This window comes from Carassius gibelio, chromosome B7, assembly GCF_023724105.1.
Source record: "Carassius gibelio isolate Cgi1373 ecotype wild population from Czech Republic chromosome B7, carGib1.2-hapl.c, whole genome shotgun sequence".
Classification (NCBI taxonomy): domain Eukaryota; kingdom Metazoa; phylum Chordata; class Actinopteri; order Cypriniformes; family Cyprinidae; genus Carassius; species Carassius gibelio.
In genome coordinates this window covers 14188806-14213962 of record NC_068402.1, presented here as the reverse complement: position 1 = coordinate 14213962, position 25157 = coordinate 14188806, and the positions used below count along the sequence as shown (strand labels likewise).

The 25157-nt window shown below is 39.5% G+C and overlaps 3 protein-coding genes across 12 annotated transcripts in view; 2 read left to right on the top strand and 1 right to left on the bottom strand.

Moving 5' to 3' along the window:
- Window positions 1-3331, top strand: part of rnf111 (ring finger protein 111) — a 34354-nt gene extending 31023 nt beyond the window's left edge. For 3 of the 5 annotated variants that reach the window (XM_052560751.1, XM_052560749.1, XM_052560750.1), the window contains 4 exons: window positions 312-407; window positions 729-815; window positions 1297-1400; window positions 1681-3331. In XM_052560751.1, coding sequence (XP_052416711.1) covers window positions 312-407; window positions 729-815; window positions 1297-1400; window positions 1681-1798 — 405 coding nt within the window. In that variant the 3' untranslated portion in view covers window positions 1799-3331. The remainder of the gene's footprint in view (window positions 1-311; window positions 408-728; window positions 816-1296; window positions 1401-1680) is intronic. The other 2 variants (XM_052560752.1, XM_052560753.1) reach the window with 1 other exon arrangement.
- Window positions 3332-4741: 1410 nt separating this feature from the next.
- Window positions 4742-20831, top strand: sltm (SAFB-like, transcription modulator). Of its 4 annotated transcripts, none has more exons than XM_052560248.1 (20): window positions 4742-4900; window positions 5611-5698; window positions 5791-5846; window positions 10969-10996; window positions 12056-12644; window positions 13292-13335; window positions 13516-13622; window positions 13734-13883; window positions 14057-14172; window positions 14283-14443; window positions 14534-14634; window positions 14724-14780; window positions 15436-15569; window positions 15656-15836; window positions 15915-16039; window positions 16142-16315; window positions 16524-16844; window positions 18205-18340; window positions 18425-18585; window positions 19966-20473. In XM_052560248.1, exons 1-20 carry the CDS (start codon window positions 4799-4801, stop codon window positions 20060-20062), a joined length of 2928 nt encoding a protein of 975 aa, XP_052416208.1. In that variant the 5' UTR covers window positions 4742-4798; the 3' UTR covers window positions 20063-20473. The 4 variants fall into 4 exon arrangements, with proteins under 4 accessions (XP_052416208.1, XP_052416210.1, XP_052416209.1 ...); XM_052560250.1 differs by having other exon boundaries at window positions 4753-4933; XM_052560249.1 differs by having other exon boundaries at window positions 4754-4933; window positions 12113-12644.
- The window catches only part of mindy2 (MINDY lysine 48 deubiquitinase 2), a 20756-nt gene continuing 16190 nt past the window's right edge, over window positions 20592-25157 (bottom strand). Inside the window, exon 9 of one of the 3 annotated variants that reach the window (XM_052560253.1) lies at window positions 20592-24484. In XM_052560253.1, the coding sequence (XP_052416213.1) occupies window positions 24320-24484 (165 nt within the window). In that variant the 3' untranslated portion in view covers window positions 20592-24319. The remainder of the gene's footprint in view (window positions 24485-25157) is intronic. The other 2 variants (XM_052560251.1, XM_052560252.1) reach the window with 2 other exon arrangements.

The window sequence follows — 25157 nt, the reverse complement described above, 5'->3', positions numbered from 1 at the left end:
TATTGTCTACAGGATCATTTTAAACTCCCCCATCCTTCGATAACAGCCTCTTTAAACAGCCTGCATTACATTGTGATGGATCCACAGAACAATACACTCTACACAGCCTGTTGAAAATAAAAAGAAAACTTTAAATCACTTCTAACCGTGGGATTCTTCAGAAACATACACAGACCAGCAGCTGCTCACAGGCGTTCCCATTAATGGGATTAGTTATTGTTAGTCCTTCTGGTGCTCTGTTATTTTTACCAAGAATTTGTCATGATGTAACCCGTTCATAAGCACTTGTAACCAGTTGTGTGTTTTAACAGGATCTGCTGCATTTAGAGGAGCGACTTGGGACTGTGAACCGAGGGGCTTCTCAGGTTACCATCGAGAGGTGCACCTATCCACATAAATACAAAAAGGTAATAACACATTCACTTACAAACATCAGTGTTCTTCTACTGAGGTGGTCAAAATTAAAGTCCTGTTTGGGTAAAATGGACCAGCAGTCTACAGAAAGACTCTTGAGGATATTATATATAGGGGCTTCCTGTTAGAAACACACACACAAAAAAAAACTTAACCAGGAGCCATAATAATCAGATCTTTTGTGTCATCAGATACATCCTCACCCAGTCCTTTTATTGCCAAAAGCTGCATAGTGTAGACATTTGAAATGTCACTGATATGTAGCAAAAGGTTCCTGAATAACAGTAATCTAAAACCCTGCCGCCCTAATACAGAAGGTGCTGGAGAGAGACACTGAGGAACAGTTAGCACCTGAAGCATGGGCATCTGTTGGGAAAAATATGCACTCAACCTCAATCTCGGTGAGAAAAAATGTGAACAAATAGTTTGGGATAACATGTTTTAGCTCACATATTGTGTAGATGTTAACGGGGGCAGGAATAGTCAACAGTGGCCTAGTCAATTTAGTTGAGGAGCACACTGACAATGTGTGTGTGTCTTTTTAATTGAAAATACAAAATGTGCAATGTCTGAAGTTTAGGTTTTGATGCTGCTTGACGTGTTGTTTAAATGATCAGCACGCTGTTCATTATAAAAAATAGACTTTTGCTGTATGTTTATGTAACATGCTATGTATGCTGTTCTTGTGTGATTATTTTGTGTCGCCAGCATCAGCGGCAGCACTACTTTTTAAAATATACCATGTTAAAAACATTCATATCAACTATGTATTTGGGGGAAGAAGACACAGGAAGAGCTATTAGGTGTTGCTCGCCAGTGTATTCGAATTTAGGCGCAGTGATTCTACTTATAATGGCTCTTACGCTTCTTTCTCGTGCACAGAGAAAGCTGCATGGGAAGCAAGAGGAAGAGGAAGGTGCGGAGGAAGACACAGAGGAGAAGTGCACCATCTGTCTGTCTATACTGGAAGAAGGGGAGGATGTTAGGTAAACGCTTGCATTTTTCAATCGGCACTGTAGAATTTATTATATTTATTGTATGTAGTCATTGTTTTTTTATGTGCTACTCTCCAGGGTTATAATTTGATCCGTTAGCCACTCATCATCAGGCGTGAATACTTTCTCTTTATGTTCTGTGCTGCCCTCTTCTGCTGGAACATGTGAATTACTCTGCATTAGTCATTTTGTTTTTAACCGTTCAGCTAATGGTAAATGCCTTATTTCACTGTGTTGAATAGCAATTGATTTTTATGTGATTTTATTGCAGGCGCCTTCCATGTATGCACCTCTTTCATCAACTGTGTGTAGACCAATGGCTCCTCACCAACAAGAAATGCCCCATCTGCAGAGTGGACATCGAGGCTCAGTTATCTCCAGAGAGTTGATGCTATTTTTCTTGCAGCCCTTTTGTCGGACATTTACCTGTTTTCATTTTTGTCAATAACGCATTCAACCAAAGATGGCATGAAATACCTGCGCAACTATGGGAAAAAAAGAAAACCAACAATACACAAAAAAAAGCATCGAGCCTAGCGTGCCAGCTATCATGTAGTACCAGTACAGCGCGAAATAACATCTTCATTAAGGGTTTTGAATTGTATTGTATTTATAAAGGGTTTATGTAGCTTTTGTTTTCATAAGTGTCATTGTATTTTATTTTTGCATGGTTCCTTGCAATGCATTTCTTTGCACATATAATGAAATGGGCCTCGTAAGGCCCGAGAACTTGCAGGCGAGGATTGCTGCTCTAGTAAAGAAGCATTTTTACATACCCGATGCCTTGCTTTACTGGAATAGAATGTCAACCTCCATTTTAAAACATTGCAGGACTCGATTTATTGATCAGTATATTGATTAGTTTTATGTTCTAGACAATGTGATCTGAAATAGATATTTTTTTTTAAGTGAATCAAGACATTCCTTAATTAGGAAACAAGATCATGGTTAAGAGATCAGCTGCTGTACCAGTGTTCACCCTCACACCAGTTCACGCTCAACACGGGAACCTGGGCTGGAGCCCGTTCCATTTCACTTCGGCTCATTACCAGTGCTAACTCAGTCCGGGAAGTTCGTTTAGAAAAGCATATGGAAATGCTTCTTGTCCGTTTCATTTTACATTTATATGCATTCGATCCTGAACTGATGGAATTGAAATGAATTCAGCTCCAGCCCTGATGAGAACCAACTGCACACTTCGGCTCCTGGAACGTTCACACGGTTGTGTTCCATCGGCCCCTCTCAGCACCTCAATCTGACGTCACATGTAATGCACTTCACCTCATGTATTTTCAAAGAGAAAATGAATGTCACTTCTCTGTATTCTGATTGTTGTTTTTATAGTACAATGAAGTTTTTGACTGAGCAATTGAGAAAGTGTAATTCCTCAGACAAGCTCCACACGTCGAATTGGTCGTGTGAGGAAGACGGGCTTGAAGAAACAGCTGGGAAACAGAATATTTATTGTTTCATCAGGGTCTCCTAGCCTTCTTCATTTATCTCTCTCAATAACCTAGAAAGTGACTCTTGTTAGCTTATTATTCCTTGTCTGATATTGTCATTAACACATTTGTTCTGCATCTGTGCAGCAAACAGTTTTCCCCCTTTTGTTTCTTTTTTTTTTTTTTTTGCTGCTTTGAAATCCTAACACTAATATTAGTCTCAACTAGCTAACTTGCATATACTTGCACATGAGAGACAAAAGACAGGAGTGCTGTGAGAATGAGAGTGTGCTGAGGCCGTGTATTTTCACTCTGATTGCCGACTTTTGAGGAAAAACTGTAATTTTGAATGGAGTGTTGGAATGCAGTACTTAATGGCAGGCGTCCATGCATTCATAGACTTAATGGCCCCGGGATGATGTTCCATGGGATTGATATTAGTTTTAAAATAATGAAATTAATAAAGTTAGGTAACTCTTCTGTGTGTCCATTCTTGTGCCTCCTTGAACTTGACACCCTTTAGATGAATTTAGCAGGGTCACTATTGTTAATGTAGTAATTATATGCATTTATTCATTTATTTAACTAAAATAGAGCAGTAAAATTGGTTTTGGGCACTACTGTCATAACCTCATTTAAAATGACTTGTATACTTCACAAATTTGTGCTATTCTCTTATTTGCGGCAGTTGTGTACTACACAGCTCCAAGCATGCATAAATGGACACTAATCTCAAAAAAATATTTTTTAGATTCATATTTTATCCGATAAACCTGGTTTTTGAAAAGTTTACTTTTCGTAGTAGACAAGAAAAATTCATCGATAATATAAGATTTAGATTTGAAGTTAAAATCAATATAGGTATGTCCCCCACATAAAAGAACTATTCAATTTTGCTATAATGTGCAGCAATTCATATTTTTACTTTTGCACACATATGTTTATATAATATAAATGAGAAGAGGTAATTTGCAGCTAACTTTTTTTTTTTTTCATTGTGTATTCCAATTAATCTTGATCAAACTGCAGTTGGGTTATTTTGATTAGGCAAAAACATACAACTAACTAACAAAAAAATCAGTTTTTACAAATAAACTTCAAATATTTTTTTAAGTAGATAACAGTATGGCGACTAATGACTAGGCTTCCAGTAATTTATTTATTTATTTTTTTGGTATTATAAGTAAAACTTAATTCAAAGGAAAAACTAGATTATTTTTCTTACCCCATTGATAGACTTTTATCAGAAAAACCTTCTCAAACAAAATGTATTTTGGTTTAAGAACATATTATATTTTTATTATATAGATATTTGTACTGTTTATATATATATATATATAGCTGTGTGTGTGTGTGTGTGTGTATATACACAGTGCTTGGGAAAGTATTCATGTTTATGTTGCAGCTTAATGTTAAACTGCTTTAAATGATTTTTCCCCACATCAATCTACACTCCATACACCGGGACAAAGCAAATAACAGGGTTTTAGCAAGGCTCTGCAAAATTATTAAAGATTAAAAATAAAAAACAATTTAAATTTTTCACGATTTAAATGAAAAAAAGTCATTTAAAGCAGTTTAATATAAGGCTGCAACATAATGAACATGAAGAAATGAAGGTTTTTTAAGTAATAATTAACCTACTTATGATGTTAAGTTTTAGGACACAGTGTTGTCAATGTAATTAAATCTTAGCGCACGTAAAATGTGCAGTCAAATGTGTGTTCAGCGTATTTGTGTTTATACAATCAATAACAACCTTGTCAACAGAGTGTCTGTGTATTTGAGCGTCCTCTGGCGCTTGCGTGGTGGAGTTTTTTTCTCTCTCTCTCTCGCACACACACACACACACACACACACACACACACACACACACACACACACACACACACACACACACACACACACACACAGAGAGAGAGAGAGAGCCTCGGACACACTGGTAAAATGGCGTCGGGGGCCATTTCAGCGGAGACTAAGAAGATTACAGATTTACGTGTGGTAGACCTCAAATCAGAACTCAAACGAAGAAATCTGGATGTTACTGGGGTAAAAAATACACTAATTGCAAGGTTGAAGCAGGTAATTTTATTTTAAAACCGTAAATTGCGATGTCGTGTGGATAAATTATCGCGAGCTAGCTCGATGGCTAAGGAGTTAGCATAGACGTTTGCGTCCTAAAATATGTTTTCATTCCAAAATGTTTTTAATGCATCTAATGACCATAAATAATAATCAAGACGTAATGCCCTTAGTTGGATACCAAGTGTGACATAATTCACATTAAATATATACTAGCAGTTTCAGAAACTTTAATCTGTAAGGTTTTGGTTCGGCTAAATTCTCTTAGCAAGCGAATGCGGCTACAACGCGCTCAGATCAGTTGCTGCAACTTCAAACCAATTCACCATCTTTATTTACAATATTTATGTACAGTCTGTTACAGTTTAATATCAAATGTATCTAATAATACTGAGTGTTACAATATACATAAATAGTCGTGTTACTAGATATAAACAAGACTTGGGTGAATGCAAATCAGCATATCACCGGTCTAGTTTCACTTTAGTTTAAAGCAGGTTATTCCAAATTTGTCTAAACAAAAAAAATTCATTTTATGCTGAAATCTTTTGCATGCCATGTGTTTAACAGCTGCACTATCATAGAGCATTTATGCAAAGCACAGTAATGTCTGAATCATTGTTTCAAGTGTTGAGATTCCCATAATCATGTGAATGGTCATATGTTCTTGTGTGAAGGCAATAGAAGATGAAGGTGGAGATCCAGACAACATTGAGATCATCGTATCAGCTGAAACACCCACAAGAAAACACAGCAAAGCTAAAGGTAGACCTTCACGCTCAGAACCCAGCTCTTTTACTTCCCCCATGTGTTTCTTTTTCAAAATTTGATGGGAAAGCTTTATTACACATCCCCAGGAAAGAAGACCGACCTGGATGCTGACACCATCATGGAAGAGGAATCCTTCTCTAAGGTATGGAAGAGGAAGTGTTTTGCTACATATTGGGTTCATGGAAACTTGACTAATAAATTAGTTAAATGGTAGTATATATTCTAACAGTATATTCATATTTTAATGTGTATGAAAATATTATAGAATTTTTGATCCATTCATGAAAGATATAGTGGTACATAACTTATACCCCTTAAACAAGCTTTTTCATTCAAAATTGAAAGTGGTAGTAAATTTAGATAATTGGTAATTAATATAAATGAATATAAAATTAACAATACATGTTAAAAAAATGAGTTTATTGTGAACTGAGACTTTGTAATGAGAAGTCAAAGATATAACATACTCCGATATCTGAACTGCTTAATATACAATACTGATCAAAAGTTTGACATGTTGCAACACAATACTATATATGGACAAAAGTATTGGGATATACCTCTAAATTGAGCGGCCCCGTATTCACAAAACAGGTTAAACGTAGCTCTAGGGGTGCAATATATATATATTTGTGCGCATCTCGTCAGTAAAGCTGGTTATCTGATCAGCGATAAATACCATCAGGTGTGTGATTTCACATAGAGCAGCTGTTACTACACGGAGCTGTTGTTAACTGACAAGCTGCACTGTTTTGCACTTAACAGACCTGTGTTTTGTGTCACTAGTGCATTCCCTGGCCATGTGAGGTGCACCGCTGTTCTGTAGTTTATTACAAGTTGATTAATTCTGAATGTGTCGAGTGCAGGGCCTGAATTTCGTTTTTTAAACTGGGGGGGAATTCCCCCCTTACATGGGTCACATGGGGGGGATCTAAAGATTATGGGGGGGAGAATAACTTTTGATGCATCTGTCTAATTTAATCATGTTCATTTATTAATATCTACAGATTTGTATGCATGAATTGTGCATTTCCAGTTCTCAAATCAGTTAACAAAAAAAAACAAAAAAACAACTTTATACAAAATACATCATGCTCTTCAAATTGACATTAAGACCTCTGTTTAAACTAGGCCTATGCTATATATTCATGTCTATTTCAGTTCATGTGTTTCAGTTCAGTTCAATTCTTTGCTTTTTTTTTTTACTTTTGATATTGATATCGTAAATTGATATTAAGAACTCAGTTTAAACTATAAGTATTTATGTCTTTCATACATTTCAGTTCTATTTCAGTCATTTTTTTCCATTTCTTTTTTTCATGTGACTTATTCTAAGTTTCTCATCTGTCTCCTCATCTTCATTTCTTTCCATTTGATGATGGCTCTGTTGAAGTCAAACTGCTCAAGGGAAGGCCCAAGCTCTGAAATGATCATTAGATTTGTGAGACTTGTATTATTCAGTGAATTTCTGAATTTAGTTTTGATCCTGTTTTGTGTGCTGAATCCACGTTCACACGACACACTCGCTACTGGTATGACCATGGCTGTCTGAATGAGTTTCTCCATTTCAGTGAAAACTTTTTTCTTTGGATCGTGATCTGCATCATCCGAACTTGTCTTTCGCTTCAGCCAACGGTCCATATTTAAACTACTACGCTAACCAAACAATTAATTGTCTGTGGCCATGTTTGTGCGCGCGGGAAATATGCTGCGCATAATGAATAGAAAACAAGGGGAAACGCGCAGTCACATGCTCAAACAAGTGGAAAGCTCGGGCGCGCGCGCCGCAGTCTCATTTCCACAAGCGCTTGCACTCTCGTGGCGTCTGTCGTTGCCATGCAACCAACTGCGCTCTCCATGATGACAAGAAGGATCAGCAAAATATTAATTGATTTCTAGCCCTTGCGTTAACTTTATTACTAGATATATTTATAGATATATTTATGGAGATGAAAAATAATAAAGGCGCCCTGTACAGCTATGATCAGCTGTTCGGCCGAGCATTCAATGTTGTGATGCTGTAAGCTGATTAGTTGGTTCGTTGCTGCCGCGCTCTATCACTCGCACACCATAAAGAGCAAAATGTTTTTTAATGTTTCAGTTTCGTTATTACAACGACAATTTGGAAGCGGATAACTTCTTCACAAACAGCTAATTTTGACTCAAAATGTTAGAATGCTGCACCTACACTTGATAGTGTGAATAAGACCAGCGCAACGCAGACCGCTGCATTGACAGCGTGAAACATGATCTGTCTACAGCAGCCAGGGCTCCGCCGTTTACTGTCTATGAGCTCAGCGCTGAGACAGAAAATGCCGGTCCAGCGCTGATTGAGGAATTAAATTCGAAAATAAAAGACAATTTGACTAAACAATTTGACATATTTTTTCTCGCATCTGTGAATTTATTTTTTAATCATTTGCTCTGAGATGAAGCAAATATATTTGTGCGGGAATTTCTCGCACTATAAAAGCTAACCTTGCGGGAATGGTTTAAATTATGCGCAATCCCCGCATTTCCGCACCGAAATTCAAGCCCTGGTCGAGTGTCTATATTGCACCAAAATGCAACACTAGACTCCTTTAGGTTCGCAGCAACACACTCGTCACATGTGAAGTCGATTGGATGAACGGTTCTCAACATAATATAAATGCAGACAGACAGACACACCGAGATTCCAGCCTTTATTAGAGAGAAGAATATGTTCAGCCCCTCCCTCTAAAGCTTTGAATATCCAGTGTTGATTACTACCGAAGCTTCGAATTTTAAAAAAAGGTATTCAGACCATCCCGAGCTGTTGCATGTGGCTTTTTGAACAGGGGTGGTTCTAATCTAGGGTTACTGGCTTACTACTTTGCCCATCGCCCATTATAGATCAACTAACACAGGGATAACCAACCCTGCTCCTGGCGATCGACTGTAAAATGCTTTTACTTAAACATATTTGAGAATTGAGATATTTCAAGATATATTGTGGGGATATATTGAATACAATACCTGCTTAAAAAAAAAACCAATAGAGACCATTACAAAATTAGTAATGGTTTTACTAGTTCTAATGGGACTTGTATTGGTTTTACTTTAACAGACCCTTTTAGTCTCCACTGGTAATTGGTTGACTTCTATTGGTGGCTTGTTAAAACCAATAAATCATAATGAAATATGTCCAGAGAAACACTACAGAAAAGCCTTTTTTTTAATGTTTAGAAGTTGATGGTTTGTAATGGTATTTGTAGTGGAAACCAAAAAATTTCTTCTTTAATGGTTTTATTGTAAAAAAAATTCAGTAAGGACATAAGCCTATATCAGTTAAACAGTGGTATTATGGCTGCTGTGTGGCAAATGTCAAGAATGAGAGCACCCCCCCCCCCCACCCCGACTCGTGCCCCCTTAAAAAATGAGTGCATGATGCCCCTGACACTACAATACAAAATTGTCAAAAAAAGAAACATTATTTGATTATTTCTAGAGATTGCAGTAATACATGAAATGTTGAAAAATGACTAAATGAATAATACTTAAAGTAGGTTAAGGTAAATTTGAAAACTGTGCCCCCTAAAAGCACAAGTGGTTCCTGTCTGGCTCCCTCAGTTATTGTGGTCTAGAACCGCCCTTGTTCTTGAGCAGGGGGACCTAGCGGGCACTGCAGGATTTCATGATTATTGTACTCCGTTAATTAAAAAGCTGTGTATATCCATAACTTGTTTCTTAGAAAAAGTGAAAGTGACGTGACATTCAGCCAAGTATGGTGACCCGTACTCAGAATTTGTGCTCTGCATTTAACCCATTCGAAGTGCACACACACAGAGCAGTGAACACACACACACACTGTGAACACACACCCAGAGCAGTGGGCAGCCATTTATGCTGCAGCGCCCGGGGAGCAGTTGGGGGTTCGATGCCTTGCTCAAGGGCACCTAAGTCGTGGTATTGAAGGTGGAATAGAAGCACACATGTAAGAGGCTGACAATAAGATGAACATATACTTGTTTAAATAGTGACACATTTTAAAATCTTTATTTGAATTTGGAAATTAACACTTTTTTTTTTCTTTTTTTTAAATACTTTATTGAATACAGTAACGTAATATTGTGTTCTACAACATTTCTATGAATAAATAACTGACCGAGTCTATCAGCCAATCATTGTGTGCATGGTTAGTAAGCATGCTGATATCATCCATAGCAACTAGGTCAAGTCAAGTTTGTCTCAGCGGCACTGTGAATAGGTCTTAGCTTAAAACTTTTACTGCTATTTAGGAGAACTCTTAGTGGTAAGATAACATGTTTTGTGAAAACAGGTGTTTCAATCAAGCCCCTTTCACACTGCGATTCCGGCAAATACAGGGGTAAAGTGTTCCGGCAATTGTTCCTGTGTCACTAGATTTTGCACTTTCACACTGCCAGTGATTACCCGGAATATGTGCGTGCTTTCACACACAACCCGTAAATTAGGCATTAGATCTGGCTTTTGTTCACACAGCGCTCGTCCCGGGATTGAACCCGGCAATGTTACTAGGTCCCCGACCTGGGTTCAGTGCCGGAATCAATCCCTGGACGTGTTTGCTTTCACACAGTAGGCGACCCGGCAATGTTCCGGCAATTTGCCGGGTCCGATGTGCATTGTGAAAGGGACTTCAGACTCATTGCCACAGATGTTTAAAATCAAGCACCTAGCCATGTAGTCTGCAATTACATTTTTTTTTTTAACAAAACAAAAAACTTGTCATTCTGAAGAGCTCAGTGAATTCAAGCATGGTACTGTGATTGGATGGATTCCACGTTGAACTGTAAGTGGTATTATTGGAAAGTGCAAGCAACTTAGCCCTGATGTGGAAGACCACATAAAGAGCAGGGTCCTGAGGTGCATGATGATGAGCAAATGTTGTCAATGCTCTGCTGATTCCATTCTGTGTTGTGGAAGCTTAATGGAATGGGGTTCCATGGCCAAGCAGCTACTTGCAAGTCTCACATCAGCAATTACAATGCCAAGCATCAAAAAGAGTGGCGTAAAAGATGCCGCCTCTGAACTCGATATGCTGAAGCATTAAGCTTCACCACTCCAAAGACATCTTGGAAAATTTTAATTTTACAAACTTTATGGGAATAGTTTGGGGAAGTCCCTTTTCTATTGCAGCATGACTGTGTTCAGAAATCAGAAATCATACATTCAGTGGCAATAAAATGATTGTCAGTCAATATTCTAAGTATAAATAATGATCCGCCAATTTTTTATTAAAATTAGAAATGTTGTTTTCTTTTCAGGAGACTGAGGAAGAGGAATCTGAAAAAGGTATGTCTGGTCACTTATTGGGGTGGAGATGTAACATTTGTTTTTCAGGTTTCAGGCAGTTGGACTTCTCTTGCTTGCTTTTTTTTTGTTGATGTTTTTCAATTTGGGCGTTCTAGTCAGACACGTTGAAAGCGGGTCTATCACAGACATTAAAATGTCCCATTCGGAACACGTGCTGCATCAAAGGACAGATAACCCTTCACCATTTGTGTTAACATCAGTGATAATCCTAATCTCATCATCTAATTCGTTCAAGAGCACATTACCCTGCCACCACATTTCATCAGCAAGAGGAGACCTTTCACCCACTCGATCTCCATTCAGAACAACACCCAAGCTTCAGCAGGCCACCTCTTTCTTTCTGTTGAGACTGGACTACCTCCTGAAATGGAGACCTTTTTTGACTGGTCAGAACATGACACATGAACCCCGTTCACCAAAGTCTTGACTCTTCTTTCTGACTGCAACATAGCCGGCATGGCTTAAATGGAACTCAGCGTCATTGCTCGTGCTTTGAACTCATTCAAGACTGGATGCAGCTCAGTGGACGTCCATTTTTAGCCGTGTTACTGGACAGAGTACTGTGTATTTCTCCAATGGATCAGAGAAGATTTGGCACCCTGATTTTGATATGCCTCCATCAGCTGTAAAACGAGATGGACGGTCAGCGGAAGTGTCTGAAAGAAGACTCTCAACATGACCACAAGAAGCTGAGTGACATCTGGCAGGAGGACTTGCATTATGGAATAGATTTGCATTTTCACTCGGACTGAATGCATGTCTGTAAAGCAGAGAAGCGTGTCAATGTCTCACCCAGCTGTGGAACATTCAAAATGTGGACCAAGATAGTGATGTTCATCGTAGTCAGAAGATTGTTCAACCTCATCGTTGTTCTCTAAGGAATGTGTTTTTATGTGTACCTGTGGTTTCCTCACCCACGATGACCACTAACACTAAACTTGCTCTTTGTTGTACTTTCTAGGTCTCGTAGCACAGAGATTTGAATGTTAAACAATGTGTTTTTTTTTTGCCATGTTTTATGCTTGTTAAATCCCTCAGATGTAACTGATACTGATGATGCTACTCGTGACAATTCTAAAACCTTCTCCTGTGAAGACGGCCTTGCAGAGTCCGAGGCTGAGGTAGGAGGGGAACCTGATCTTGAGGCTGAGACAGAGGTGGAAGAAGCAGAACCTGAGCCCGATCCTGATGCCGAGATTGAGGCTGAGAGAGAAGGCGAGTCTGAAGTCTCAGCGCTGGAGGCCTTGGAGAGTGAACCTGCTCTTGAACCCATAAAAGAAGTTGAGGATGACAATATATCTGTCACCATCCAAGCCGAAGATGCCATCACGCTGGATGTAGATGGCGATGATCTCCTGGAAACAGGTAAACATGTGAAACTTCCAGATTCTGAGGCAGACAAGGACTGCGAAGAGCTTGATGCCACTGCTGAGATGAGGCAGGAGACAGACTCGCTGACTGAAGCAATAGATGGCCACAAGGATGGTAAGAGAGATGACGGGCTGATGTCTGACACCAGCAAGAAGGACAGCAAAGAGGCCTTGAAGAAAGGAGACACGGGAGACAAGGAAAAGGATTCTGGGAAGAAAGGCCCCTCTTCAACTGGGGCGACAGGTCAAGCAAAGAGGTTTGTCTTTCTATGTCAGTTCTTTAAGATACTACTACCAAGTTCCAGCTCACTAAGAACTCAGCATTGTGGGTAGCCGCAAGATTTTTTTCATAACAAGTTGTTCAGTGTACCTAATCCCTGCCTTTGGTTTGCTCTTTTGGTTTGGTTTGCCATTTTTTCGAGTTTGGTAATTGGAGTTAAACGAGGAGCTGAAAACACGTCTGTTACGCACACATTTCCAGCACTTGCTTTTCCAGTCCCTACTTATGGGTTAAAAAAAAGAGCAATAGTTCCAGTGATGGCAGAGGGGTTTGTCAGTCCAGTGAAGTGATTCTCTCTGAAGTTGAACACCCTCCTGAGGATTGAGTCATTGGTCAAGGGAATAAATTGGCAGAAAACCTGACCCACCTTGCTCCTGTGGAAAAGCAAGAGAAAGAAGCCTTATTGGAGTTTTGTCCGAGTGCAAGCCTTGCCTATTGGGATTCTTTTGTTGTTGTTTTTTGGTTCTTTTTCTTTTTCTGTCATGCACCAAACATTTGTATAACCTTTTGTTTGTTGTTTGTTTGGAGATGTACCTCGATGCCCCACAGTCGTCATCTCTCGTGCTCCGGTCCTCATTAAAGTATTTCTCTCTTCTTGTCGCTCTCATAATATTCACACTGTAGCTCTTCAAAAGACAGAGATGGAAAGACTACAAAAGATGAAAAAGGTATGACTTTCATAAATGGGTAAACATTTTGAAAATTTGGACTTAACAGTTTACTTTATAAAACACCATTATTATCCAATTCTAAAAACACATCTAAAGATAAAGGTTTCAATATTCAGAAAACTATTTTGCTCTGATCCTAAAGTAGAGTGTCTTCTAAAGCCTGTTATTTGTCTTCAGGATGTGGCAGCAGCAGTACCAGCTCTACTCGCAATCTGTGGGTGAGCGGCCTGTCGTCCAACACCAAAGCAGCTGATCTCAAGAACCTCTTTGGCAAATATGGAAAGGTAAAGGCTCTTTGTGTATGATAATTAGGCACCAGCTTGAAATTAACATGTCTGTTGTGATTAAGGATTGAGATGTTGACAGCATGTTAAAAATGTTTGTTTTTGAAATAGGTTTTTAGTGCCAAAGTGGTCACCAATGCTCGTAGCCCAGGAGCCAAGTGTTATGGATTAGTCACCATGTCATCCAGTGCAGAAGTGGCCAGGTGCATCTCTCACCTGGACCGCACAGAACTCCATGGACAACAGATATCTGTGGACAGGGTAAGAGCTTAGCTATTGTGCTTTAACATTGGGATTTTCAACATATTTAAGCACTTTTTATGGGCTTTACATAAGTCAAACCTCATCAGTAGTGTGTGCTTTTGAGAAAAATGGAAAAAAATCTTGATACTTGGTACTTTCAAACTTGATCTCTGATGTCGTGGTCCTCGTAGGTGAAAACTGACCCATTTAAAAAGGACTTCTCAAAGAAGGAGGGAGAAGAGAAGGCAAGCTCCACTAAAATTTCTGGAGAAAAGCGCACTCCAACTGGAGCAAAAACTTCCAGCAAGTAAGCGTTAAACCAGTTTAAATCTCTTTGTTGTTTTTTTTAATGGGGAGGAGTATGTCATTGCATTTTTCATTTCATATTTTTTTCCCTCCTTTCTTTATTTTCAACAGGACACCAGTTTCATCTAAGAAGGAAGAGAAGAAATCAGACAAACCATCTGAGAAGGACTGCAAAGACATCAAAAAACAGGACTCCAAAAGCAACAAATCTGATGCACCTTCTTCCAATTCAGGAGCCGACATAGCAAAGAAAGATGACAAGAAACATGGACGTATGTTACGATTTGATGGGAATCACCTACTGAGGAAGTTTAAAAACTTAAAACTTTATAGTTATGTGTTTAATGTTTTCCAATCTGCAGGAAAGAGTCCAGGCAATATGATGGTGATCAACCAAGCTAAAGGACAGCAACACTTCAATAAATTTCGTCCTCCTTTCAGAAGGGGCGGGAGGTTTGAGAAGGTACCACAGACATCCTCAGTATGTACGGTTTTACCATATAATGAGGTTTTTATTAAGGCCACATTATCCGATTGTCTATTTCACTACAGCCTGGTCCTCCCAACATGATGAACAGACGTCCCAGAGGGTTCATACCACCTGCGGAGGTTTGTTAACTCTGAAAACATTATCTGAATTAGTAAGGCCATATGCACTCTTAAGGGGGTCGCACACCAGACGAGAAGCGTCGCGCCACGTCACGCCACGTCTTTAAAATTCGAACACATTATTCTCTATGAGCGTACACACACCGACGGCGCCATTCGGCGTCTGTCCGCGGCGCCCAGCTACGACTCAGAATGCTGTTCAAATTTCTGCCGCGCCACAGAGCGCCATCTGCATAGTTTTATATTAAAAAAAACCATATGTTATAAACTGAAACTAAAATACAGTACATTTGTTTCATTGAAATAAAACATTACAAAGTGTTTGGTTACTTTTCACTCAGGCTGCATAGTTGCCTAGACAACAGATACAACAAAACAATAACAGACTTATTATAACACAGATTCTTTTCATTAATTAACGTTCAAAACTCAGCTTTTATCAATTAAAATCATATATTTAAAATAATAATAATAGATGAAGTTAAAACGTTAAAAGTTAAATCCATCTTGCTGCGAAATTGAGCTCGCCCATATAGAATGTGCGCGTCCGGTGTGCGATACCTCGAGTTGTCCTACATGTGGCGCGACACAGCGTTTCTAGTCCGGTGTGCGACCACCTTTTAGTATTTTGTTTGACCAGTTTACATACTTGCAGATGGCGAAAGGCCGTCCCATGTTTAACAAAGGTGGCAACAAAGACATCCTGCCGTTTGACAAGATGAAGGAACAGAGGATGCGTGAGCGCATGGTCAGGATGGAACATATTCGCAGGGCTTTGGAACTGCGCAGGTAGGGATGACTTCCTTTCCATTCGCAAATAAAATGGCAAAGTGCTTAAGCAGCATTTTGTAATGCTGTTTTGTTGTGACGTCCAGACGGCGCGAGGTAGCAGAGCAAGAGCGCCGGGAGAGGGAGCGCATCCGTATTATGCGTGAGCGAGAGGAAAGAGAGAACCTAATGAGAGAGCGACAAAGGCTGGAGGTGGAAAGGCAGAAACTTGAACGTGAGCGCATGGAGAGAGAGAGACTGGAACGGGAGAGGATTCGTATAGAGCAGGTACAGCTACGATACACCTGCCTCTGGAAACTCTGAAAGCTGGAATTTTGTCTTAACATCAATCTGCTGTGTGTGCAGGAGCGACGCAAGGAAGCGGAGCGTTTAGCTCGTGAACGTGAGGAACTGAGACGGCAGCAGGAGCAGTTGCGTTACGAGCAGGAGAAACGAAACAACTTAAAAAGGGGACGTGACGTTGACCAGAGGTGTGTGAAAAATACTGATAGATATTAATTAAAAAAAATGGTATAGTGGTCTCTAGGATTCAAAAGGTCACTGTTTTTTTTTTTTCTTCTCTGTCTGTGCAGGAGGGAAGACCCATACTGGAATAGTGGTAAAAAGATGCAGACTGCGCCAGAGGGACGGATTGGTCAAGGCGGAGATTACAACAATCGACAACAGAACCGCTTCAATGATTTCAACGCTAGAGACCGGAACCGATACCAGCAGACATCAGCTGTGCAATCCAACAACTTTGATAGGTAGGCATTCATGAACAAGGATGCAATTCCCAAACACAATAGGACAGGGAGATTTCAGATTTTCAGCTTCTGTTTTATCTTTTTAGCAGGCACTTTTATTAAAACGAGAACTAGAGAGAACTTGTTGTGCTAACCTACTAAATTTCCAAATTAGCAAAAGTAAAAATTTGTGAAATCAACAGCAAACAATTTAATATTTTTTTTGCAGACGGAATCGCTTTGACGGTGAACCTGAATCAAAGAAGAGTCGACCTGCTCCTCGCCGTGACAGTTCAGGGTTTGAGCGCTATCCTAAAAACTTTGAAACCGTGCGGAGAGCAGAACCACCACCTCCACCTCGTGCAGAGCTGCGCGACAGCGATCGCAGAGAAATCCGCGACCGTGATGAGCGCAGACAGGGGTCCTTGCCTGATCGACCAGCTGGTGGCAGAGCGCCGCCCCCCGTCATTGCCCACTCCCGTACCCCCAGAGACAGCAGCCATGCTGGCTGGAAGACTGATGGGGGATTGAATACAAAACAAGATGTCAGGTACGGATATGTTTCTGTTTGTGCTTGAGGTTTGTTTTTTGTTTAATACCTGTTCAAAACTAGGGGTGTCAATCGGATGGTTCGTCACAATACGATGCGATATCAATTCTTATACCTAGCCGTACGATATTTTTTGATATCTCAAAACATTCTACGATTCGATTTGACACAGGAGTATATTGATCGATATTTTGATATTATTTATCTATTTTAATGTTTAACTCACAAATGCAACCAAAATATATAACAACATTTTTCCATTTTTCTTTTCTGCACCTCAATTGAGACATTCACAACAAAAAAAATAGGCCTGAAAATTGTTAAAGAAAATAAACAATTGGAAAAACAATTCTGGCTGACGTTATGAAGTGAGTTTGGAGTAAATACATGTTATTAAATGTGGTATTTTCATGTGCTTTCAGATGGAGCAGCATTTACTACACAGAGCCGTAGTTCACTGTCAAGTTACAGCTGTCATTATCGCGTATGATTTCTTAGATTTCATAATCGTACGATTATATAATCTGTGAATTATTATTATTATTATTATTTTTTTGCATAGCTTGAGAATACAGCAGTTTGAAATCTCAGAAGACGCTGGGGGCGGCCAGTGTACGGAAGCCTGTAAGCTTATAAACCCACTCTCGCAAATGCTTGACGTCTCTTGAAAGTAAACATTTATCGTTTTGTTTTTCTTAATTTTAATAAAAGTTATAACCCGGAGAAAGTATTTTTATTGGTATATTAAAATGAATCTTAACAATGGTCATAATTAAACCTATAACGCTGTAAAATAAAATGATATGCAATTATACGGTATGTAAATATTATATATAATAGTTTGAAATGTTTTAATAAGTTATGACATTTTGTTTGTTATATTTATGGTTTATTGGACGCTGCTTCTGCTGTGATTATGCGGTCTGTTAAGCAGAAACGTAGCACATCTCAATACTCATAAGGGTGCGTTCTGTGTTCTCGCGTCCTTCTGAGTTCATTCTTCCAAGGTAGCTTGGCAAGAACAGTCTCCATGAGAACACAAGTCCATTCTTTGTGTTCTTGGACTTGAGAAACCGCTTACGGCTCTGTGTAGTAAATGCTGTTTCAACTGAAAGCATGTGATCAGAGATTTACTACTTATCACAGAACAAAAATTTACTATGATGTGCAGGACAATCACATTTGATTAATCGTGCAGCCCTGCTACTGGCCATTATAATTAGTTTTTGTTTAATATTTTGTCAAGAACTGTTGCCCTATGTGTTTGACCTGATCATTTCATTGTGGTGTCTAGAACACTACCATGCTTGGCTCTTCTTGAACTGCTGTTAACCAGTGATTGCTGCTGACTGTATTACAGGGCAGTGCGGATGCGACCAGAACGTCCAGGCAGAGAGGGTCCCGGACCTGCCATAAGGGGGGTGTCCACAGCCAGCCGTGGCAGAGCCAGCTTCAGCAGCAGAGATGGTGGCAGACCTGTGGTCATGGGAGACCAGGTAAAGTACCTAACATGCCTCTGAATCATTATTTTTGTTGCCAGATTTCAAACCTAATGATATATTACCCCCCTCTTTCCCAAGCAGCACTTCAGCAGTGGCAGACAGGTGGTGGTGGAGCGGCATGGACGCGATCAGGGCCCCAGGAAAGACTGGCACGGGGCAGCAGGCTCACAAAGCGGAGGATTCACAGATAACCACCGAATGGGGGACAGTCGACCTGGCATGATGGCATCACACTCCAGGTTTGTACAGTGTGCATTAGAGATCACAATCCTGATTCAAACTCTTCACACAATCTTACGATTGAGCTATGTGCATTATGGCTGTTTCACATCACAACAATCAGCGGAGCATGAGTAGTGCATATTTTTGTCACTTCTCAGGTTAATGAATGAGTGGATTGGCCTCAACACTGCCGATGTGAACGCTCTCATTCATTAACATGGGCAGACATGTGGGACAAAACGTGTGCTGTTCACACTCTGCTGATGCTTGCAGCGGGACACAAGCGCTAAACTAAAGACTAGGGACTTCGTTAAACATTTGAAAGTATGATCATCACAAATGCAATTATTTTGTTATGCCAGGAGGTGGTGACAAATGACTATTTAAGAAAAGTCTGTCGCTGAATCATGTACAAGAGAGATTTATTCATAAATGCCAAGTGTCCTGGATAAGACATTTGACACCTTTCAAATAATTACTTTTCTAAATTAATACTTTCAAGTATAGACTGATAGACTGAAGTAATAAACATTTTGTAAGAACCTCTACTAAATGAAAATGTTTTCAATTTAACAGGATGCCTATATCAATCATTTTTGTGCCATTTTTGATAATACCTACTCTAGCCACCTTATTTTTAACAGTGTCTCAGTCGTATCCAATCATAGGCACACTGATATGTAGACCAAATAGTTTTATCATTCACTTCACCTTGTTAAGGCTTGTTCATACTGGGACGAATATCACACACAATTATCGGCAACATTTAACGCCTCGCGACTTGAGTGTGCACACTGACGTGCAAAATGGGAGGCATAAAAGTCAATTTTTTTTTGGTTTGATGCGCCAAGTTAAAACTGGGCAACCAATGAGATTGGCACTTTTGTTGTGCCTGGAGCTGCTGAAGTTACAGTAAAACACGACTTGGTGGCGCTCAAGCACAAAACAGTCTTGCCGAACACATTTGATACCTAACGACGAAGAGGAAGTAAGAAGACCAAGAAGATGCATCAAGGCAAGATGAATGTAGATCTGCTGGTCTCATTGGTGTCTGAACACAAAGGGCTTTAGGAATCGCAGATCAAATGGGATTCGATGTGTACTGGGTTATTTGTTTTTACATTAAGGGCCATCTAATGTCAGGGAGTGAATTTGCACGTCACTCGGCTCATCGCCAGAGAAAAACGTTTGGGTATGAGCACAAAAGATGTCGAAACGTCGCTGATAAGTGCGCGCGATAATCGTCCCAGTGTGCATGATGCTTTAATTTGCTAGTTATTTACTCATGGTGGCAAATAGTCTCTCACATTTTAAGGAAATGACATTTAGTCTTCAGTCTTTCCTTCACGTGTTGACTTAGCCCATGTATTGATTTGCCTGCTTGTGTCTCTCTGCAGTCATTCCTCTTCTGGTATGAACAGAATTGTGCAGATCACTAATGTTCCCATGGCCGGCGGCAGTGGAGGATTCAAGCCCTTCAAAGGAAGGTTCTAGCAGCTGACTCTGCAGTGGAAATATATAATTTCTGATGAACTTTCTGATGTTTTTAATTGGCTGAACTTACAGCCATTAGATTATTGTAAAGATTACATTGGGTTGATTTTGTTGTCTTTATAAAAATGTAGGTTTTTGTTTCCTGAACTGTTCTCTGGTGACCTGTAAACAACCTTTGTGCACATATATGTTCTCTTGGCCTTCGATAGGTGCGACTGTACAGCTTAATTCTTAACCAGTGTTTGTTTAGTTAACTTTAACTTCATGTTTTAGATACTCTCATATGCTTTGGGCAGAGTACTGCGTGTAGCACTGGACACATCTGTAATTCCGTAAAAACATTTCAGTATGTGTTTTTTTTTTTTTGATTATTCTACAACTTGATATTAAATTATGTAGATTATGACCATCTCTGTATAGTTTGCTTCCATTTGTGCCGCCTTATCTGCCCACAGTTGGGTCTGTGGAAGAAAAACGTTAGAAAATCTGAAATTGAAGACTGAATGACAATCAGAAGAATCACACAGACTCACAGACCAGATTTCCTTTAATCAGACGCATTGTCCCTTGTCTAAGGCATTTGTTACAGAAAAGTTGTCCATTTACTTGTTGACACTGGGCTACATGTTTTTGGTCATTAATGAACCTTACACAATGGAAGGTTGACTCTTATAATATCCTGATTTTATTTAGTTTTTTGTCCTTTTTCTTTTTGCTAAGTTAAAATGTTTTGTGTAAATATACACGTATAAAGGATATAAAATTGAAATGGTAATGGGACTGTTTTTTAAAATGATTTAGAAGCACATTTTGTAATCAGTTGTTAAACATGCATCACAACTGCATTTCCATTATGGACTGACCCGGTACTATTAACAAGACAAATGCACCAGGAGAAAACTTTCCATTTCCCATCATTGGCAGAAAGGTGTGCCATGTGTAATGTGTGGCATTCAGAAGACAATTACCCTCTCTGGTCATTGGTTTTAAATCACCTATGGTAATGCCCCGTCAACATGGATCAACTCACTCAAAAACTCTCATCATTAGTTGCTTTCATTCCCATTTTGCTTGATGGCACTAAGATATAAAAACATCAAATTATATTCATGAGACGTCTTGCAAACATTTCCTATCTTGGAATGGCAAGGAAGAAAATGTAAATGACAGCATTTATGATGAACCTGAACCATTAGAAAGTTCCTTGTTACGTTCAATTCTTTAAGCTCCATAAGTACAACCCTTATTGCAAAAAATGATACTTATTGAGTGTTATGAATCAGATTCGGCTGTAACCAAACAAACTAGTGATCCTAATTTTGTATAAAAAGAGGTATATTTCTCATCTAGTGCATTTAACAGTGCATAAAGAACTAAAATGGTCTAGGACCTATAATGGAGCTTTAATGGGTGCTGCACACCAACGGCCAACTAAGCAGACAAGGCCTTGTTATATTTACTGATATTATTTGGAGGTCAAAATTAGCTTTAGCTAAATATATTAAACAGTTTGAAGCCATTTTCCATCTATTTTCTCTTTGATATGGGCTTTCTGCTTTATGGAGATCGCACCCACAAACTCCACTTTTCCCCCCTTTCTATAAATATGACATTTCAGTATGTATCCCACTAACATGTATGTCCTTGTGACGATTTACACATCTGCAATTAACAAGATTAGTTGATAAGCAAATGGTTATAGCTGAAGCACATTACAGAAGGATAAAGTTATTGGCAATCAATACAAATTACACAATCTAATGCACAATGGGTACATATTGTGTGTGCTGAAGTCTGTTGCAAATAGTCCTTAACCAGACATGCCACTGATCAAAAGCACCTTGGAATGTCCAGATTTAACCTAACCTGCAAGAGTAACAGTTGAGGAAGGGTTTGAATTACAACCTAAGTGTCAGCTTGTTTACACAATGAGACATTTGCTCTCCCAAGTTTGATGAAAACATGATTTATTTAATATCATCCCATTTCACCGCACGAACCCCAGTATAAACCCTTTAAGACATTTCTCTCCCAACTCTATAGTGACTAGCTTGTGCTTCCTACCATGACACCAGTCGAAAAGGTGAAAGAGGCTCACTGATAGATGAATGTAAATCTTGTTTGTGTAGTGTAAAACCATAGTGAATGTCTAACCTAACCGTAACCCTAGACGTGTACCGTCTAGGGAACAATAAAAACATGACAAATACAGACTAACATATGCTATTGTGCACTTTCTGGCCAAAACACTATTAGTATGCCAACCAATTAATCTCAGGTAACAACTTGAACAAAAAAATAATAAAAATACGATTTCTCCTAGAAGCCCAATTTGGGGTTTAAATAGTAGTTACAACTATAAAGTTTATAGGGCTGTTCTTTTCAAGGACTACGGTTTTAATAAGCTTTCCATATTCTATGACATTGCGTATGCCACAGAGAAAAAAAATTGAATTTCAGAAGTTTTCTTTTTGTTTGTTTTTTAGCAGAAGAATTTCTAAAACGTTAAAAATCTTGAGCGTTTAATACATAACTACTTCGTGCTTATAACAAACAGCATTATTGTCTTTTGTATGAAACTATAGTACTGTAGTGTCGCAACTGACTTTTTCAATAATTTTGGTGTGAACAAGCCCTTAGCAAAGGAGACTTTTTCAAATAAAACCTCACGTTTCACATTTTACATAGTTTGAATCTATGTCCGTTACCAAATAAGCTAACACACGTCAAACTGTTTGCAAGACACTCATGGATATGTTCCTTCTGTGAAGGCCTGTGCGGTTTTCTGTCTATGGTAAGGTCTACAGATTGTCTCAGTCTCGTCTCTCACCTGCTTTTGTCGGTATAAAAGATACTTTAAATATTGTAAGGCTTTTTATATACAGAGTATTGGCCACTGGGGGACCAAACGTCAAGTGAACAGCTCCAGCCCTACTGTGCTCCTATCTAACCACAGAGTAATCAAACGGTCTGTTCGATTGACTACACTATCATGAGGCTCTTCTACATGCAGGACTTGTTCATTCTTGCATTGCGAGAGCAGAACAACGTTAACGCTTCTCTGAGTGTAAAGCTCAGAACAATGCTCAGTTCAAGGCATATAGCTGGAATGTTTGGATAGAAAAGACCTTGTCTCTCAGGAGGCAGCACTGGAACAGAAATGGGCTGTGTAATCCTTCCCTACCTTACATCCATATAGTGTAAATGAGTATTTACAATATACATGAAAGAGTGTCAAATTAATAGCTAGGCCTAGTGATAGACCGATATATCGGTTAGCTTTGGCCAATGTTCAGCCATTTTTAGACTATCGCCTTTGGGCCGATTAACAGAAGTGGGCTAAGTAAAAACTTGGACATGTATTTTTATATAACCTACTGATTTTGATATTTAAAAGCTATTTACATTAATGGTAGTGTCAGTTGCTCACTGATATTAACAGTTATTGTCCAACTGGCAAAAATCATTCTTTTTCAACTACCTAATAAAGAAAACCCTTTTTGAATGCATTTGTCAAGAGCTCACTCTCTAAAAAGGAAGTTACTTCTACAATATGAACGATGCAAAATTTGGCGTCAAACTGCCAGGCAAAGAACTACAGTGGCCTACATCATGTCCTGAGACATCACCTTCGCCAAGTGACATGTTGGCTTACTACCTGCTCATGTGAACGGCCTTTCATTAAAAGATCTCAGATATCCTTCAGTCAATCAACAGAAACTGACCAATACAACAAATCTACATATGTATATATACGGGTAAACTGGTATAAAATAGCTTATAAACAACAGCAATAACGGAAATCAACACAAAAAAGAAAATGCTTTGTATAATGAAAAAAGTGGTGCCATCAGCTTTTTTTTTTTTTTGCCGTTTTTTGTCGTTTAGGTGTTGTTGTTTTTGAGGGAGGGGGTACCTTTTTGCCTAGTGCTATGTGTAGACTACCTTGTTTTACTACAAAAACCCTCCCTCCCTAGTGACCCACACCAATATAGTGCACTGCAGTGGGTTTCCTGCTGAGAACATTTGGCCAGCTCTACGAAAGATGTAGTGATAGTCCTTGTAGTGACACCCCTCTCTTCTTGTCTGCATGTTCAGAACTCCGAGGGTTTAAGTCAGGCACAAGTGGCTTGAGAATGGCAAGTCCTCTCTGTAGCCTATTCTTTCTCCACCCCCATCCCCATCTGGGAGATGCATTGCAGAGCCACTGGAATTAAACTGCTGCCCTTTTCGCACTTCACACAGAGCCCACTGCTGTTACAACAAGATGCATTTGTCTTTGTCCTTGGCTTCTTTCTTGGGTTTGCGTTCCCCCGTTGAGGGCTGCTTGCCTGGGCTTGGAGAAGCCGTGGCTCCCCCTGCTGAGGCTCCAGCGGCTGCTGCTCTATCCACCTGGTCGGCACCCGCTGCTGGTTGTTGTCCCTGACAGGAGGGGAACAAATTAAATCCAAAGTGCACCCAAACACCAGACCTGTTGGTTATTGGAGGATCTTCTATTTCTGGTCTGTTAAATGCATTAGACATTTTGCAACGAGCCTTCAGCGCGTGCTGAGTGAGCGAGCGCCTTAGGGGCCGTTCACATATCGTGCCTAAAAACGCGTGGAAAATGCTAGTCGCGCCGCTTTCTCCTCCTTTCCAAAGCGCTCGGGCAGAAGCGCTCATGAGGCGTCTGTCTTTGCTAAGCAACAATGACGTGCTCTCTCCATGAGACGCGGAAATTTCAGCAAAGGATAAATGGATTTGCAGCTCTAAAAATCGCTTAAAGTAGCTGTGCTACTAAATTTATTTCAAAATTGCAATCCATATACAACTATGATCAGCTGTTCCTTCATCTTGGCTGAGTTTTCAACGTTGTTACGGGAAAGGATGAAGCTGATTGGTTAGTTCTTGTCACATGACCCGCGGTGCGCTTGCGGCATTCTGAAAAGTTGAGATGTTTTTACATTTTGCTCTATCTAAAACGTACCGAACCGAACCTTGACATCAGTGTATCGTATCGAACCGAACCGTGAATTTTGTGAACCGTTACACCCCTAATATATATATATAGCCTATCAAATCTGGAGAACCATGACATTTCTGTGATGTTATGTCA